This window comes from Microcebus murinus, chromosome 6 (genome assembly GCF_040939455.1).
Source record: "Microcebus murinus isolate Inina chromosome 6, M.murinus_Inina_mat1.0, whole genome shotgun sequence".
Taxonomy (NCBI): domain Eukaryota; kingdom Metazoa; phylum Chordata; class Mammalia; order Primates; family Cheirogaleidae; genus Microcebus; species Microcebus murinus.
The window spans coordinates 29767820-29784395 of record NC_134109.1 but is presented as its reverse complement, the minus strand read 5'-3'; the positions used below and the strand labels follow the sequence as shown (position 1 = coordinate 29784395).

Here is a 16576-nt window from a genome sequence, read left to right as displayed (position 1 = left end):
TCTTCCACTTCTTTGGTTAAGTATATTCCTAAGTATTTTATTTATGCATCTATTGTCAATGGTATTGCATTCTTGATTTGACTCTCCACTTGATTGTATGTAGAAATGCTACTGATTTGTATACATTGATTTTGTAATCTGAGACTTTGCTGAATTTATTTATCAATTCCAGGAGTCTTTTGAGGAGTCTTTAGGGTTTTCTAGATACAGGACCATCTCATTGGGAAATGGGGATAACTTGCTCTTCTCTTTTTCTGTTTGGATGCCCTTTATTTCTTTCTCTTGGCTGAATACTCTAGCTACTACTATGTTGAATAACAGTGGTGACAGTGTGTGTACCCTTGTCTTGTTCCAGTTCTTAGGGGGAATGCTTTCAATTTTTCCCCATTCAATATGATGTTAGCTATGGGTTTGTCATGTATAGCTTTTATTATTTTGAAGTATATTCCTTCTATGCCTAAACTTTGTTGAGGGTTTGTATCATAATGAGGCTCTGGATTTTCTTGAATGGTTTTTCTGAATCTATCAAGATGATCATATGGTCTTTGTTTTTACTTCTGTTTATGTGGTTAATCACATTTATTCATTTGCATACGTTGAACCATCCTTGCATCCCTGGGATGAAACCCTCTTGATCCTGGTGGATTCTCTTTGTGGTGTGTTGTTTAATTTGGGTTGCTAGTATTTTGTTGAGGATATTTGCATCTATGTTCATAAGGGATATAGTATGATTTCAGTTTTTCTAAATCTGTTGAGACTTGTTTTGTGGCATAACACATATGATCCATCTTGGAAAATTCAGGCTCTTTGGGTTCTGTGTGAATTTTGGGATTATTTTTTCCCATGTGCTAAAGAAAAGAATGTATATTCTGCAGTTTTCGGTGTGGGGTAAAATGTTCTATAAATGTCTGATAGGTCCATTTGTTCTAGAGTCCCATTTAAGTTCATTGTTTCTTTGTTGATTTTCTGCCTCAATGATCTGTCAGTGGAATGGCGAAGTCCCCAGCTGTTACGATGTTGCTGTTTACTTCTTTCCTTAGATCTAGTAGAATTTGTTTTATGAATCTGGGAGCTCCTGTGTTAAGTGCATATATATTTAAGATTGTTATATTTTCTTGTTGAATTGATCCTTTTATCATTATGTAATGAGCATCTTTATCTTTTTGTTTTTTAACACTGTTGATTAAAAGTCTATTTTATCTGATAAGAGAATATCATGGAATATTTTTTTCCACCCCTTTATCTACAAAAATCTCTGTGAGTTAAATCAGTTTCTTGGACACCAATTTAATTGGACACAGCAAATATTTGGGTTGTGTTTTTAATCCATTCAACCAATCTTTTGCAGGGAGTGGGGTACATTAAGACCATTCACATTCAATGTTGTTATTGATATGTGAGATACTATTCTGGTTGTCATTTTGTTACCTGGTTGCTTTGTTCTCTCTATTGTGTTACTGTTTTATAAGGGCTGTGAGTTTTAACTTTTGGATGTTTTCACACTTGTTGGTATCAATTACTCTGTTCCAAGTATAGAATACTTTTAAACATTTCTTGTAGGACAGGTCTAGTGGTGACAAATTCCCTTAGTGTTTGCTTGTCTGGGAAAGACTTTATTTCTCCTTCATTTATGGAATTTAGTTTTGCAGGATACAAAGTTCTTGGCTGGCAGTTATTTTGTTTCTGGCTTGTAAGGTTTCTGTTGAGAAGTCTGGAGTTGGTCTGATGGGTTTTCCTTTATAAGTTACTTGATATTTTCACCTCGTGGCTCACAGGAGTTCCTCCTTCCCTTTGTCTTTGACCAGTCTGTTGACTATATGTTTTGGTGATACCCTTTTTGCAGTGAATCTCCTGGGTGTTCGTTGAGCTTCTTGTATCTAGATGTTTAAATCTCTAGCAAGACCTGGGAAGTTTTCCTAGATTATTCCCTCAAATAGGTTTTCCAGGCCTTTTGCTTTTTCTTCTTTACCCCCAGAGATGCCTATGATTCTTATATTTGGCTGTTTTACATAATCCCATATTTCTTGTAGACTTTGTTCCTCTCGATTCTTTGTTCTTTATTTTTGACAGGGTTAATTCAAAAGGGTTGTCTTCAGGCTCTGAGATTCCCCATTCTGCTTGGTCTAGTCTATTCTTAAAACTTTCTGCTGTGTTTTGTATTTCCCCAAATGAATTTTTCATTTCCAGAAGTTCTATTTTTTAAAAAATATGTACCTCTTTAGTACATTTTTCATTCATTTTCTGAATGACTTTTCTCGTTTCTTTGGGTTGGTTTTCCATTTTCTCTAGAGCTTTCCCTAGAGCTTCTCACTGAGCTTACAGTCTATCTTTGGAATTCTTTGTCATTTTAGTATTTTCATTTTGGTTGAGATCCATTGCTAGAGAGTTGGTGTGCTCCTCTGGGGTATCCTTTTACTCTGATTTTTCATACTTCTGGAGTTCTTGCACTGATTCCTTCTCAGCTGGAGCAGCTGTCATTTCTTGTTCTTGGATTTTCTTTTATTTAGGTTAGACTTTTTTCCCCCTTCACTCTTAAGGATGTGTCTATAGCATATGTTGAGTAAGGATCTTTGGCTTTGCCTGTGGGTATTTTGAGGGGGGTCTAGGTGGATACCTTGGTTATAGATATCCTTAATGTGGTGGTTTTCTCAATTGCTAGTTATTTGTAGGCTGTAGCAGTGGTGTGCTGTGCACATGGACAGATTCCCTATCTCTTGTCAACAAGGGGAGATGGAGGTCTTTGAAATCCTTTCTCTCCCTAGCCCTGTTGTTTTCTCAACAGTATGAATTATGTTGGGATGCCCAGTTTAATCTCTGAGACAGTAGGTGGTGCTTATGGATAAGAGTCAGCCACACCCTGCATGATGGAGTCAATAAATGCTTTAATGGGCACTTGCAGGAAAAAGCCAGCTACGGCAGTGTTTTTTGGAACCTGTGACCAGCTTTATTGAATCAGGAGAAGTACTCAGATGCCCCAGGTGGTGGGCAGGCCACTAGAGAAAGCCACCAGGGAGGGGCTACAATGACTCCACCACGCCAGAAACCTCTGCTCGTCAGGGAGAGGTAGTCGGCATTCACAGTCTGGCAGATGGGAGTGGGTTTCACTCTTCTCCCTCTTTCCTTGCCCTTCAGATCTCCTTCCAGGATCTGGCCACAAGCAGCAGCCCGAACCAGCTGAGCTCCCCAGCAATGACACCACAGGCGGGGCACTTTTCTGCCCAGGATCCTGCCCCGGACTGAAAGGGCTGCTTTCCTATGAGGGAGGGGTGCTCTGCAAGTGTGCTGCAGCTCAGACCCACACCGCATTCTCCTTTTAGTTCTGCCCATGTGGGCTCCCTTACCTCCTGAGACCACTTCACAAATCTCCCCTCAATGCCCCCAAGCAACATGATTGAGTACTGAGGGTATGGAATCCAGCCTGTGGGCCTGTCCTCTGATCCCCCAAGTTTAATAATCTCTGACCATGCCAGGGCGTAGCATGCTGGTCCCAAGTTGCCTATCGCATGCTCAAGCAAGCTTAGTGTCCCTCTGCTTCAAGGTATGCCCTGCTCTGCTGGAGCAGCCAAGCAGGCAGTAATGGGGAGAGTTGGCAGGCAGGGAGCTCACAGTCTGAGCACTCCTTGGTCCACTGCAGGTCTTCAAGAGGAAAGGGGTGAGCCCCACTCTTTGTGGAACCCTCAATGTGGTAGATATACCAACAGAGGGGAAGCAGCCACCCCTGAGAGCACTGGCACAATCGTTCCTTGGGGCACCCATGCAGACTCACATGGGAACTTCCGCTGTGCGTGAGGGAGGGCAGGAGCAGGAGAAGAATCTGAATAGAAGAGAACTGGCATTCTGGTCCCCTTTGTCCCGAGGGCCTCCCTTGGCTTGCTGCACTCTCCTTTCCCCTGAAGGCAGCCCACCCTAAAGCTCTGGGATCACACAGTTCCCCTGGGACCCACTGGCCCCCTGTGGCCACTGCAGTCTGAGCAAGAGTTGGGAAATGTTTGTGAAGGGAGTGGGGGCCAGTGACAAGAAAACTGAAGGGCTGAGGCTTCCTGGGGAGGACAAAGGTGCACAGTGGGTGGAAAAGCAGTGTGGCACCCGCTGTCTTGGCTTGGGTCTGGGGTGACAGGAAGCAACCCCAAGGGGGCCTGCAGCCCAGTGCTCTGCTCCCAGGAATCTCCCAGTTGCTGGCAGCAGCAGCTCCTGGGCTTGTTAGGACAGAGCAGCTCTCCTACAGTTCTGGAGCCTGTAGTCTGCAAGAGGTGTGAGGGAAAGAAAAGCAAACACCCCACCTCCCCTTTCCATGGGCTCCACATTCCTCAGGGGTTGATTTCTGCCAAAACCTTACTCCTCCTTGTTCTGCTCCACAACTTCTTCCCGTGGAATCTCTGGTAGGTCTTGGCACTTTCCACTCAAAATTACACCTGGCTATGTTTCTTTTTTTTAACCTAAAATTTTACCTTCTTTCTGAGACGATCTGGTGACCAGTGTCTTTAGTCCTCCATCTTGCCTCCAAGCCTACAATATACTGAATCTGTTAGGTTGTAAGAGGTTTCATTTGAATGGCTGGTGAAGGTGTTCAGTAGAGACATCTAGGAAACAACTGGAGAGGAATCTGAGCTCTCCAGTCACATTTGCCTCTTGGGTATGGACGAATTGAGGAGTTTTACTTTTTAGTGTCTATCCTTGTTCTTTTTTATTAGAAAGCCTTTTCATTGTGATTCCTTTATCCCTTCTGTCAGCTGTCTGTACCTGTAACCCCATCCTGCCTCTCTACAGAGGGTACATAGGTTCACTGTGGGACATTGCTTTATTCCTGTGAACAAGGTTCTATCCCAAGGCTTTATGTGCAAACCTGTCTGACCATGCAGACCCGCTGCTAGCAGTTTTATTAAGAAAAGAAAACCCAGCCTTCTCTAGGGGACGGCAGTAGTTTAGCATAGAGTGCAGTCGACTTAGCATTAAGAGACCTGGCTTATTGTGACCTTGACCAAATGACTTAGATTTCACTTCCTCAGCTATAAGAGAGAAATGACCTGCCCTGCTACAAGAGTCAGGTGATTTGTGCCAGCTTTAGCTGCTGAAAGAAAATATCATTGTCATTAAGGTTTCGTTTATACCTAGTCACAATAGTCAGCATCACTTACTGGTATAGCCTTGTGGTTGCCTGTTGCCTGCTAGAATAGAGGAGGTAGAGGGGAAAAAATATGTCTGTCCTGGCCACAAAGCTCTGGTTTCTGCCTTGACCTCCAGTTGGCAGGATGAGGGATACATAACTTTAGAAACAAATACATTAATTACCCATGTGGAGCACATTTCTACTCTGGTATTATATGCATTCAGTAATTCTAATTAAATCCACCGACTGCAGTGCTAGGCATTTTTTCATGGAGCTTTTAAATGATGATGCTACTCTCAACCCAAATTATGAATATTAAATAGCAAAATCTAAACATTCATTCCAGAGTTTGAGTAATAAAATTGGAAAACAAAAAAGCATACAAAAAATATATCAGTCTCACTGTGGTCATATACACTGGGAGGATCAGTAGGAGAAATTGAAATTAATTGCTATGTTAATATCACTTGGGTTCAGTTATCTTCTGCTCTGCCATCCTAGGAAACTGCATAAGCAGTTCAGCCAGTTGAATTCTGGCAGGTTTTAGAAGCATACATGTTTTCTAGATCTTTTTTTTTCCCCTCTCCTCCTGTTATTTTTTGACATCCCCGCCCCCCTCAAGGCGGTTTTCCAGCTGTTCCCCTAGGGAGTAGTTTTGTGGGGAAGTTTCTTTTGTAGGCTTCCAGCTGGCTTCATTTTCACTATCTCCATGAAGTCGCAGCCTTTGTCACATTTATATGATGTTATCCATCATGCATTGCCTTGGGATTTTCCCTTCTAATTGTTGACTTCTTGTGTTTGGTTTGCACATGCAGGCTGTCTCCTGGCTCGGACATCTATGTGACAGTCTCATCCATGGCGTTAGCAAGATCCCAGTGTCGAAACTCCCCCAGCAATCTTTCTTCGTCCAGTGACACTGGCTCTGGGGGGGGCACCTACAGGCAGAAGTCCATGCCCGAAGGGTAGGTATGCGTTTGTCCTGTCGTAGGTGGTCACTGCTGACCCCACTGTCTTTTGTCTGTACTCAGACATGTGAGGCGATTTCAATTCAGCCAGCCTTGATCAATCTGTAGGTAATAATCTAGATAGAAAAACGTTTTAACAATTGGTTCAAACTGCTATATAGGAACTTTACTATTCTCTCGTCTCTATGAAAAACTCAGTGGCAGAGAAATCACATTGCATTGGTTTCTTCATTTTATATATATTGTTTAATTTCACAGTTCACTTCTTAATATTTCCTCCAAAGTGAACTCGGCAGAATACCACTTGCACTGGAGTTTGTATTGCTACTGTTCACAGACAGGAAATGATAATCACATCTAAAGCTTAAAATTATTTGTCACACACTTTAAGTCTCTTGAGGGTTTGTTTTTAAAAAATCTTTCATGAAACACTAATTGCTCAAAAGTAACTGTTTGCTTCTAAAAAGACTTACACGATAAAAACCTAAATATACATGACTTTAGAAGCCACTAAAAGGGAAGAAAAATGCAGTGTCTGAAATGGGAAGTAATTAGGAGCAAAACACACATGGCATACACAAGCCACCTTTGCCTGGAGGAAGAGTGAAATAACCATCAAAGACTTCCTACTGGGAGTTCTCTCTCTCAGGAACTTGAACCACTTGAAAATCAAGTGGGAGGTGTTTATAAAAGCTGGTATTTCTATTCTACACTTTCCCCCAAATATATCTTAACCAATGGACACGTGATTTGGTTACTTTCTTGAGATTTCACTATGTCACAAAATAAGCATGCTTACTAATAATACTCTTATAATGGATATTTTTCATGCATAGCCATTAAGTATCATTTGTTGTTATATCTAAATGTTGCTAAATGTTTATGTTAACAGAAAGTAGTTAATAAAGCCACTATAAAATATGCTTCCCCCACCCTGCTATCTCCCCCAGGACTCTCTTGGTGTAGTGTAGAGGCCAAGGGAAAGCTTCCCTTCCACTCTCTGGAGGGCCACTGAAAATGAACTCTCAGTAGACAGATTAATGGGAGAAAAGGCGCACAGATTTCTTTAACACACACATCATGAGGGAACTGCAGGAGAATGATTACCTGATAACCCAGTGGCATATACTTGCTGATATACCCTTCTTGATAGGGGAGGGGAAGATGGGGGGGGTGTTGTAGTAAATAATTTTCAGTGGAAATGAATGAGCCCAAAGAACAGTGGCCTGGGACACAGTTCCTGGAAGCTCTGGGATTGGTGGTAGGAATGTGAGGGGCAGAGCAAAGGTAGTCTTCTCATGTGGATAAGGTCCCCCAGGCAATCTCTCAGAGCTGCCCTCAGAATGGAAGAAAAGTCTAGGGGTGATGGTGATTCCCAGTCTCTGCTCTTCTTGGGTGGTTAAGCTTTCCTGCTTATTTCATGAGAGTCCTAGGGAGGGGGTCTCAAGGCTATTGCATTTTTTTTTAAAGATGTTTTCTTAGTCAGATAAGGAAATTTCAGAGTCCGTCCTGGTGCTTTGGTGCTTCAGGAAAGAGGAGCAGAGGGTCAGGGAGTCAGGGAAGGTCCGGGGGACCTGGGAGCTGCATCTTCAGTGCAGCATGTCAAAGCACCATGTTTTGGGCTCCTACAGTAGCTTGTCTAAAATGCACATTTCTTACGTTAATTACTAAAGTAACAATTAGAAAAAAAATTGTTTTATTGCAGGGACTCTTATTCATGAGTCCCTGCAAAAGGTTTATGAATTACATGTCATTGTACCATACCACAAGCCCAACTGATTATGTCATGATTTAATTAGTAGATCCTAAATGGCCTGGTTCAACTTCAACACTAAGAATTCACTGAGATGTCAGTGTTAGTCTAGCAATAAAATATATATTACCCCCCAAAATTTGTTTTCTTCTGTCTATGATATACTTTAAATGTATACTAAAAAATTAAGTTGAAACATGATTCCAGTGCCCATGCTGCCCAGTTTTTGTTAATAAGACAGTGATTATTCAACTTGATTTTTACTAACTGAACCTCCTATAGGTGATACTGAGGGTTCCCCCATTGCTTGTGAGGTCACCCAGCTTATTTACCATACTGTGTATCTTCTTTTTCACTTGGGGTGATCTTTTATGAGAAGATGATGGTGCAATGTTTTTCCTCTAGATCCCAAGTCATTTTTGTTTATATCAGCGGTGCAAGGGACAGTGGTTCACTACATTGCTCATGGGCCAGATTTGATCCTAGAGATACCCTTACCAAGGGAAAAATGCTCATCTCTACAACTGACCCCTACTAAAAACAGACACATGCAAGTTGACAGTGAAGCCGGAATGCATGTGGTTTGCTCCAAAGTTGTTGATGTTAAACTTTAAAAAGCTCAAGAGCATGACATTGTGGCTAGGTGATTGTCCATAAATGTAATATGCTACTGTAGTGTCCTCCCTTAACTTGGGTAGACTACTCAGCATCTGCACATATATAACGCTGTGTGACACATGCCTGCCCACTCCCTGGGGTGAGGACATTGAGACCATCCAAATTAGATGAGAGGTGAAATCTAACAGGGTGACTAGGAATACCTGTTCTGCTTGAATGTGGGTTAAAAAGCAATGCTGTGTAAAAGACACAGGACCCATTCTACCCTCCTTGGAGATTTATTTTGGGGGCCACACACTTTGATGAATACCCACAAGGCAGGACCTGTCCAAAGGGAGGGTCTAGGTGACTGAGGCATTTGGAGACCATGTGTGAGACACGGGACTGAGGTTGTACAAGCTGAGGGGAGGAGGCCATGAGAGCTTTCTCCCGGCACCCTAGGAGGAGGGGTTCAACTTGTCTGTGGGGGCAACTGGGACCAGTCAATGAAAGTTATAGAGAAGATGATTCCAGCTTGTTGTGAGAAAGATATTTCAGAGCTGTCGGCCCACCATGGAAAGGAATGCTTCCTTAGGAAGCAGAGTCCTGGTCACTGACTGTGTTTCATTTGTCAGCCAAATGGTTAATTTAAAATTCAAATATAACTGTGACTCTTAAACTATTTAATGCTTCTCCAAACAAAGGCACAAACAATTAAGCTCTCCAAAAAGTGGCACCTTGTAAAATTTAGAACAAGTTTTATCTGAGCTCCTCAAGGACTGTGCCTGTGTATCCCTGATATCCTAGCACACAATAAATGGGGGGGTGGGGGGTGAGGGGAGTGCACAATATAAAAGTTCACTTGGTGAAATGTTTTTCAAGACAGAGTTTAAAGATAATCTTCCCTATTGTTCATTTAAAGCCAGATAGTCAGAAAAAAAAATATTTAAATTCAGAGGTTTAAAAAGTTCTGTTTAGTTTCCACTGCTACCAAAAAAGTAAAAGCTAGCAGGGCACAGTGGCATGTGCCTATAGTCCCAGCGATTCAGGAGGCTGAGGCAAGAGGATCACTTGAAGCCAATAGTTTGAGTCCAGCCTGAGCAACATAGCAAGACCCCATCTCTACCAAAAAATATAAAAAATAAAAATAGCCAGGTATGGTGGTGCAAGCCTGTAGTCCTAGCTACTCAGGAGGCTGAGGCAGGAAGATTGTTTGAACCCAGGAGTTTAAGGCTGTAGTGAGCTATGATTGGGCCACATCACTCCAACCTGAGTGACAGAGTGAGAAACTGTCCTAAATATATATATATTTTGGCTAGGAGTGGTGGCTCATTCCTATAATCACAGCACTTTTGAAGGCCAAGGCAGGAAGATCACTTGAGGCCAATAGTTCAAGACCAGCCTGGGCAACATAGACCCCTTGTCTCTACAAGAAATGAAAAAAAAAAAAAAAAAAAAATAGCTGGGTGTGGTGGCACATGCCTGTTGTCCCAACTACTGGGGAAGATGAGGCAAGAGGATCCATGGAGTCCAGGAATTCAAGGCTGCAGTGAGCTATCATTGCACCACTGTACTCTAGTGTGGGCCATAGAGCGAGACCCTGTGTCTAAAAGAATAATAATAAAATAAATATTGTTATAGCTTTTTCTACTTTGCAGATGCTTTATATAGATCCTTGGATCCATGTAATGGAATTGCTGATTTACACATAAAGAAATAGAGACAAAAATTCAGTGACTTTTTTCAGCCACGCTAGGTGGTAGAGTTAGAACTTGGCCCCATGTCTTCCTGCTCCTTATGTCCTGCCTTTCCAATACACCACTTGCTGAGTCTGTGCATGCATTTATCAGTCTATAGCAAGTACGATACCCATCACATGCATTGACTGGTTCAGGCCCTATTTAGTCCTTTATTGTATAGGTTATACATAAGTTCACTAGCAACCACACATAAACTAATACATTTCATGTGAATGTTTGAATTCCACACTCTGACACGTTTTCATGGGGTCAATGTTTGCTTTGCTGATATTGCTAATCAAGGCATATGCCTTAATTACGCATATATTATAAGTCTACAAAAGGTAAAAAAAACCAGGCTCACTAAATAGCTATATGTTCCTTCCAGAAATAGACTTTTGTTTTTATTTATATCAGTTTACCTACTTTCAAATTGCCCTTCCCAAAGGCAATTTAAAACTTATACATTTTGAAAGTGGTTTCTACATAATATAAATGATAGTCGTCTTTGTCTTTCAGACCACAGAACAAGTGCTCAGAAAATACTTATTCTAAGAATGAATGACTTAATGATTTAGTAAATCACTGAGTTAAGAGAAACCCTCAAAATGTACCATTTGGAAGACATATATGGAACATTTCGATTGTGAAATTTTTTCTTTGGCCATGAGTGACAATCTGAGGCTGCCTGCACACGGGCTAGAAGATTTTGGTTTCCTACTGTTCATAGCTTAGGTTAGCACAGTCCTAATGGCTCTTGCCCTTGTAAGCAGTGAATATACACAGCACGCATACCTTTCTGAGCCGAGTGGTATGTCTTGACCACAACATACACGTTTCTACCCTACGTAAACACCCACAAGGATGAGCACACGAGTACAGACACGTAAGTGAGAACCAGTAGTACCTGTCAATTAGAATTTAGCTCATCACACCCAGGACTGCCTTCCTCCCGTGGGCGAGGTGCCTGATGTTGTCTTTGTCTTTGTTTGGGGAAATTCCCACAGGTTTGGAGTGAGCCGCAGATCCCCGGCCTCCATTGACAGGCAGAGCACCCAGGCAGACATCGGCGGCGGCAGTGGGAAATCCACACCCAGCTGGCAAAGGAGCGAGGATAGCATTGCCGACCAGATGGGTAAGTAAGTAATTCCTACAAAAAGCAAGTTGCTTTTACAACAAGGTGACTCCGGCCACCTCTTGATGATGTTATCAAAGCATTCTGTTACAAAGACAGCCCTAGTTAATAGCTATGGCTTAAGTCTCTGTTAGATTATGTGTAAGTGAAAGAAAGAAAGAAATAAGACCTCAGAGAAAAGTCAAGGAATTCTCAGTGACCCCAAATTTAAAAATAGAAAGGGCATAGAAGTTACTTTCAGCACGAAGATTAAAAGACCAGACTGCCTTGAGTCCTAAGTACATCCCGCCTTGTTCATTTGGTTTTGCCTAGTCTAAGTGCCTTGAGTGATTCCTTGTTATTTTTAATGTTGCATTAAGAAAATGTATACATACAGAGCGGGAAAGAGATACAGTTATTGTTTAGTCACATCTAGAGCTTGGTTAGAATCTCTTTCCTCCCTGGTGTGCTTTTTTTAAAAACTCTTTTCACTCTGCTATTAAGCTGTCAGCTAAGGAAATATCTTAGCTGTATAAAACAGCTGGATAAGAAAGATTTGCATTAGGGAGCTCTCATTTGGATTTCTGGTGCTTGGCCCTTTCTCTGTCTGTCTCTCTCTCTCTCTGTCTGTCTCTCTCTCTCTGTCTCTCTCTCTCTCTCTCTCTCTATATATATATATATATTCTGTTGTTCCAAAATGACACCACAACACTAGTTGATACAATAAAGTTTTGCCATGAAGCAAAATTAAGTGTCAGCACAGTAGCATCAGGGATTTGTTATCAACACAGTTGATACATCAAGGACTTCAATCTAGACTGTTAGTGTTTTTTTTTTTTTTCTCTCCTTTATTTTATCTCTGATAGCATTACCATCAGTCTGAGATAAAAAGGTCTACATTTTAGGGCTGAAAAGGATAAACTTTTAAGGCAAAGACCCATCTTTTTATCTTCACTGCAAATTCATCATTTTGTCCTGTTTCAATGATTGTGCCCAAGAAATGTACAAGTCATGAACACAGAAGGAGCGGAGATGTATTTAGCTAAGACAGGAGTTGAGGAAGACAAAAGCAGTTCTTAGGTTCTGAAGATATGCTTTGCTCCAGTAACTGCAGCGAGATGGGCCTCGTTATTGGAGCCATCTGTCATTCCCTACTCTGGTGCCACCCACCCCCAACACAGAAAACCAGAGCATATTCTGATCCGCTTTTCTGCTCTTGACAAGTGTTTTTAATCCCATATGTTTTGATACTGTTGAGATGGTAATGATACATGTGAAAAGGACCCCTTCTTCAGCATGACATTAGTGGCTTTTGGGGGGGCCCCAGTGTAGGCTTTGAGCAAGGCTGCCAGCAAGCCCTTTGTACGACGCACTGCTTCCCACTCAAGGGAAGTCACGGGGAATGAGCAGGTACCCTGGCACTGGAAGGGGTAATTATAAGGTTCTTCCTAGACCCGTATTCAGCCTCTCACACATACCTCCTCTAGGCTTTTTTTTTCTTGCATCCACTTTAGTTTAGTGGCATCCCACTCTTAATAGATAAGACTTTGAAATGAATATGGATGAATCTTTTTAATACAATTGTTCGTCCTCTTAATAAGGTATACCTTTTTTTTTTTAATTAAGGTACCCCTAGAGCCTGCCAGAGAAGCCTTTTCCACCACAGTACAGGAGGTCCAAGTGGTGTCTTTATCTAAACTCAAATAAAATACTAAAATAATTTTATCATTCTTAATATCCCAGCATTCCAGGAGAATAAACCAGCCTTTCTTAATTGGCACACCAGAAAGAATCAGAAGGCTTAGTTGGTCTAAGCCATTGTAGGGAGAATTCAAGAAAAATAATTATTGCATTTTCATTTCTCAATACCCACCATTGAGCATATAAAGGACTGACCTTTCTACACTCACTTGATAAGAACAACATTCTCTGGTGACTTGCAGCGAATAAGAATGTTGAGGAGATTGTTATTTGCTAGGCAGACCCACCTGTCTTTGTGTATCAGTGTGTTATCAGCTGGTACCCTGCTGGCAGTGGAGACAGGACTTCAGCTTGCTGAACTGGCTCACACATCTCCTGGATGTTTGCTTTCCTGCCTATCTGCTCTTGGAAATGGTTGAGATTCAGAGTCAAGGAGTGTACTGCCCATTAGGAAGGGTGTTGCGGAAGTCAGGAATTCTTGCTGTTAGCTATACTTGTGTTAAAGAGGATCCTTTATCTCTCACTTTTGGAACCCCATCTTTAACACCAGCTTGGAGTCCGAAAGGAAGCAATTGTTTTAAGTAAACTAGTTGCTGTGTGTCTTTTCTGTTGTGCTCAGCTTACAGTTATAGAGGACCTCAGGATTTCAATTCTTTTGTCCTCGAGCAGCATGAATATACAGGTAAAATATTTCCAAAGTGTCATGGTAAGTAACACATGATTGCATCCATGCCTGTCTAGGTAATGTAGACCAAGCTAGGTTAGCCACACTTTGCAATGAATGAATTTCATAAATTTAATCCATATGACCTAAACTTTTCCCCCAAACCAAAAGTTGATTCTGAACTTTGCTGTGTTGTTCCATGGCCTTTGGTTTGGTGGTACTTGGCTATGCTAATGTGTATGACGTGACACGTTGTCACCAGCTGCAAGCTTTATCCATCAGCCACTTAGTTTCTGACCTGCTGTCTATTGTGCAGACTCCTAACAAGCTTACTGCTGAAATGCAGAGTTTGCTGGTCAGTGAATTGAAAGATGCAATGGCAAGCCATCTTCATTTGTCACCATGTGCTTTGTATCTGTTTGGTGCCTGCACCATAATGTCCTATGCTGTATTCCAGAGCCAACGTGCCATCTCCCAGCAGTATCAAAGGTACTGCCAGCTTTCCGAGAGAGCCCCAGTGGGAGATTAATGCGGCAGGATCCTGTGGTTCATCTGTCTCCAAACAAACAAGGCCATGTAAGTTAACTGTAAACTTATAAAAATAATAGATTCCTAGCAATGTACCTTCTTTGCAATGTTAAAATGGTACATGGTCTCTGCTCCACTCTCTACACAAAGAGGAAGTCATCCTGACAGAGAGTAGGCGTTTGCTGTCATGGCCTTGTAATTTCTGCTGCCATGGCCCTATGGTTGCTTTGAGATAAATTGTAATTCCTGGTTGGTATGCCCCTGCCACCCCCATAGTTCTGGCTGTAAGATCATCTAAAACAATCACAAGCAATCCTAAAACATTAGGAATAAAAATGTGCTAGAATATTTATTTCCTTACACAATTGCAAGCGGGAGATCTGGTTGGAGAACCAGTCCAGGGGGCAGACAGATTCCCATATACCCCATACTGCTACTCTTATCTTCCATGGCGGGACACATTTTACCCTTTTACCATAGTAATAGACAGTTCCTGATCATTTATGGGTGGGATTGGGAATACCAGGGTATTCTCCACCCCCCTTTTACACTGCACTAGATTCCTTGGCCTGTCTGTTCACTGGAATGTGTATATTTGTCATTCTATTGGATGAGGAAATACTGTAGTTCATGTTCACTAATTTATAAGATGCCCAGAGAACTTTTAATGAGAAGGCTTATGTAAGTTTTACACTAGAGAAATGAATATTGAAATCAAAAACTCAAGAGAGCACACCCTACATTTTACTCTGTGGAGAGAGATTTACTGGGGAAATGTGATATTGTCACAGTTCTACCCACAAATGGTAGATTGTCCCACTAGACCTGTGAGTTTCCCCTCCCTTGTTAATATAATTTTTATATTGATTACATGGTAAAATAATATTTTGGACAGATTGGGTGAAATAGGATATATTGTTAAAATTAATTTCATCAGGTTTTTTTGGGTTTTTTTTATTTTTTAAATTTTGGCTACTAGAAAATTTTAAATTATATATGTGGCTCACATTATGTTCCTACAGAAATCTATTACATACTCTGTACTCTCAGTATGTCTCAATTCAAAGCAGCCACATCGAAAGTACTGAGTAGCCACACATGGCTAAGGGCTCCCAGATTCAACAGTACAGACCCAGAGCTAAAGAACTTCTGCCCTATTACGAATAAATGAAAGCTTAATAACACGAATAAATGTTCGAATAACGAATAACACGGATAACACGAAAAAACTATAACGAATAAATGAAAGCTCAATAACAATAACAATTGTTATTGAGAAAAACTAGAGTAACACCAATAAAGGAACTGGGATTGATTTTTTTCATAAGGGGAAGAGATGTTTCACTTGGAGGTGAAACTGGCATGTTGTCCTCCTCTGGCCCCTGCCCTTGGCCAGTGGAGAGTATGCTCCTTCCTCCCCAGAGACACGCACACACACACACACACACACACACACACGGTTCCTTCTCTTAATCTCCAGCTCATTTAAAATATTATTTCACTCAGATATCTTTTAAAATATTATTTCTTTGGCAAACTCTATCAAATGTTCTAAGCATGTGAGCTGTGTAGAAAGGGTTCTGTACACATCTTTTTAATTGAGATATTTGCATCCCATAATATTCACCCATATAGAGTGTACAATGTAGTGGTTTAGAGTTGTGCAACCAGCACCACAATCTAATTCTAGAACCTCTTCATCACCACCCCTGACTACTTCCCATCCCCTCTAAGAGAAAACACTAATCTAATCTCTCTGAATTTGTCTATTCTGGACATTTCATGTGAACGAAGTTATATGATATGTGGCCTTTTGTGTCTGGCTTCTTTCAGTGAACATAATGTTTTTAAGAGTCATCCATGTTGTAGCATAGATCAGTACTTCGTTCCTTTTCACAGCTGCATAATAGTCCATTGTGTGGATAATACCCTATTCTTTTAATCCATTTATCAGTTGATGGACACTTGGGTGGTTTTCACTTTTTAGCTATTATGAATAATACTACTATAAACATTTATATACAAGTTTTTGTGTGAACACGTTTTCATTTCTCTTGGGTGTATAACAAGAGTGGAACTGCAACAGTTTTCCCACAGGGGCCACCCTGTTTTATATTCCCAACAATGCCAACATTCGTTACTGTCTGTCCTTTTTATTATAGCCATCCTAGTGGGCGTACAGTGGTTTTCCATTGTACTTTTGGTTTGCATTTCCTAATGACTAATGATATTGAACATCTTTTCATGTGCTTGTTGGGAATTTATATATCCTCTTTGGAGAAATCTCTCTTCAAATAGTTTACCCATTTGTTAATTGGGTTATTTAAAGCACAGAAGTTTTTTATTTTGATGAAGACCAGTTTATCTGGGGTTTTGTTTGTTTCTCATGCTTTTGGTATATTTAAGAA

General features: G+C 41.2%; 1 protein-coding gene and 1 long non-coding RNA gene across 10 annotated transcripts in view; one reads left to right on the top strand and one right to left on the bottom strand.

The window, feature by feature from the left end:
* The window catches only part of LOC142871450 (uncharacterized), an 84586-nt gene that overhangs the window by 4810 nt on the left and 63200 nt on the right, over positions 1–16576 (bottom strand). The window lies entirely within an intron of this gene.
* The window catches only part of SIPA1L1 (signal induced proliferation associated 1 like 1), a 350098-nt gene that overhangs the window by 300442 nt on the left and 33080 nt on the right, over positions 1–16576 (top strand). For 6 of the 8 annotated variants that reach the window (XM_012756105.3, XM_012756102.3, XM_012756107.3 and 3 more), the window contains 4 exons: positions 5923–6069; positions 11169–11296; positions 13596–13658; positions 14098–14216. In XM_012756105.3, coding sequence (XP_012611559.1) covers positions 5923–6069; positions 11169–11296; positions 13596–13658; positions 14098–14216 — 457 coding nt within the window. The remainder of the gene's footprint in view (positions 1–5922; positions 6070–11168; positions 11297–13595; positions 13659–14097; positions 14217–16576) is intronic. The other 2 variants (XM_076003895.1, XM_012756112.2) reach the window with 1 other exon arrangement.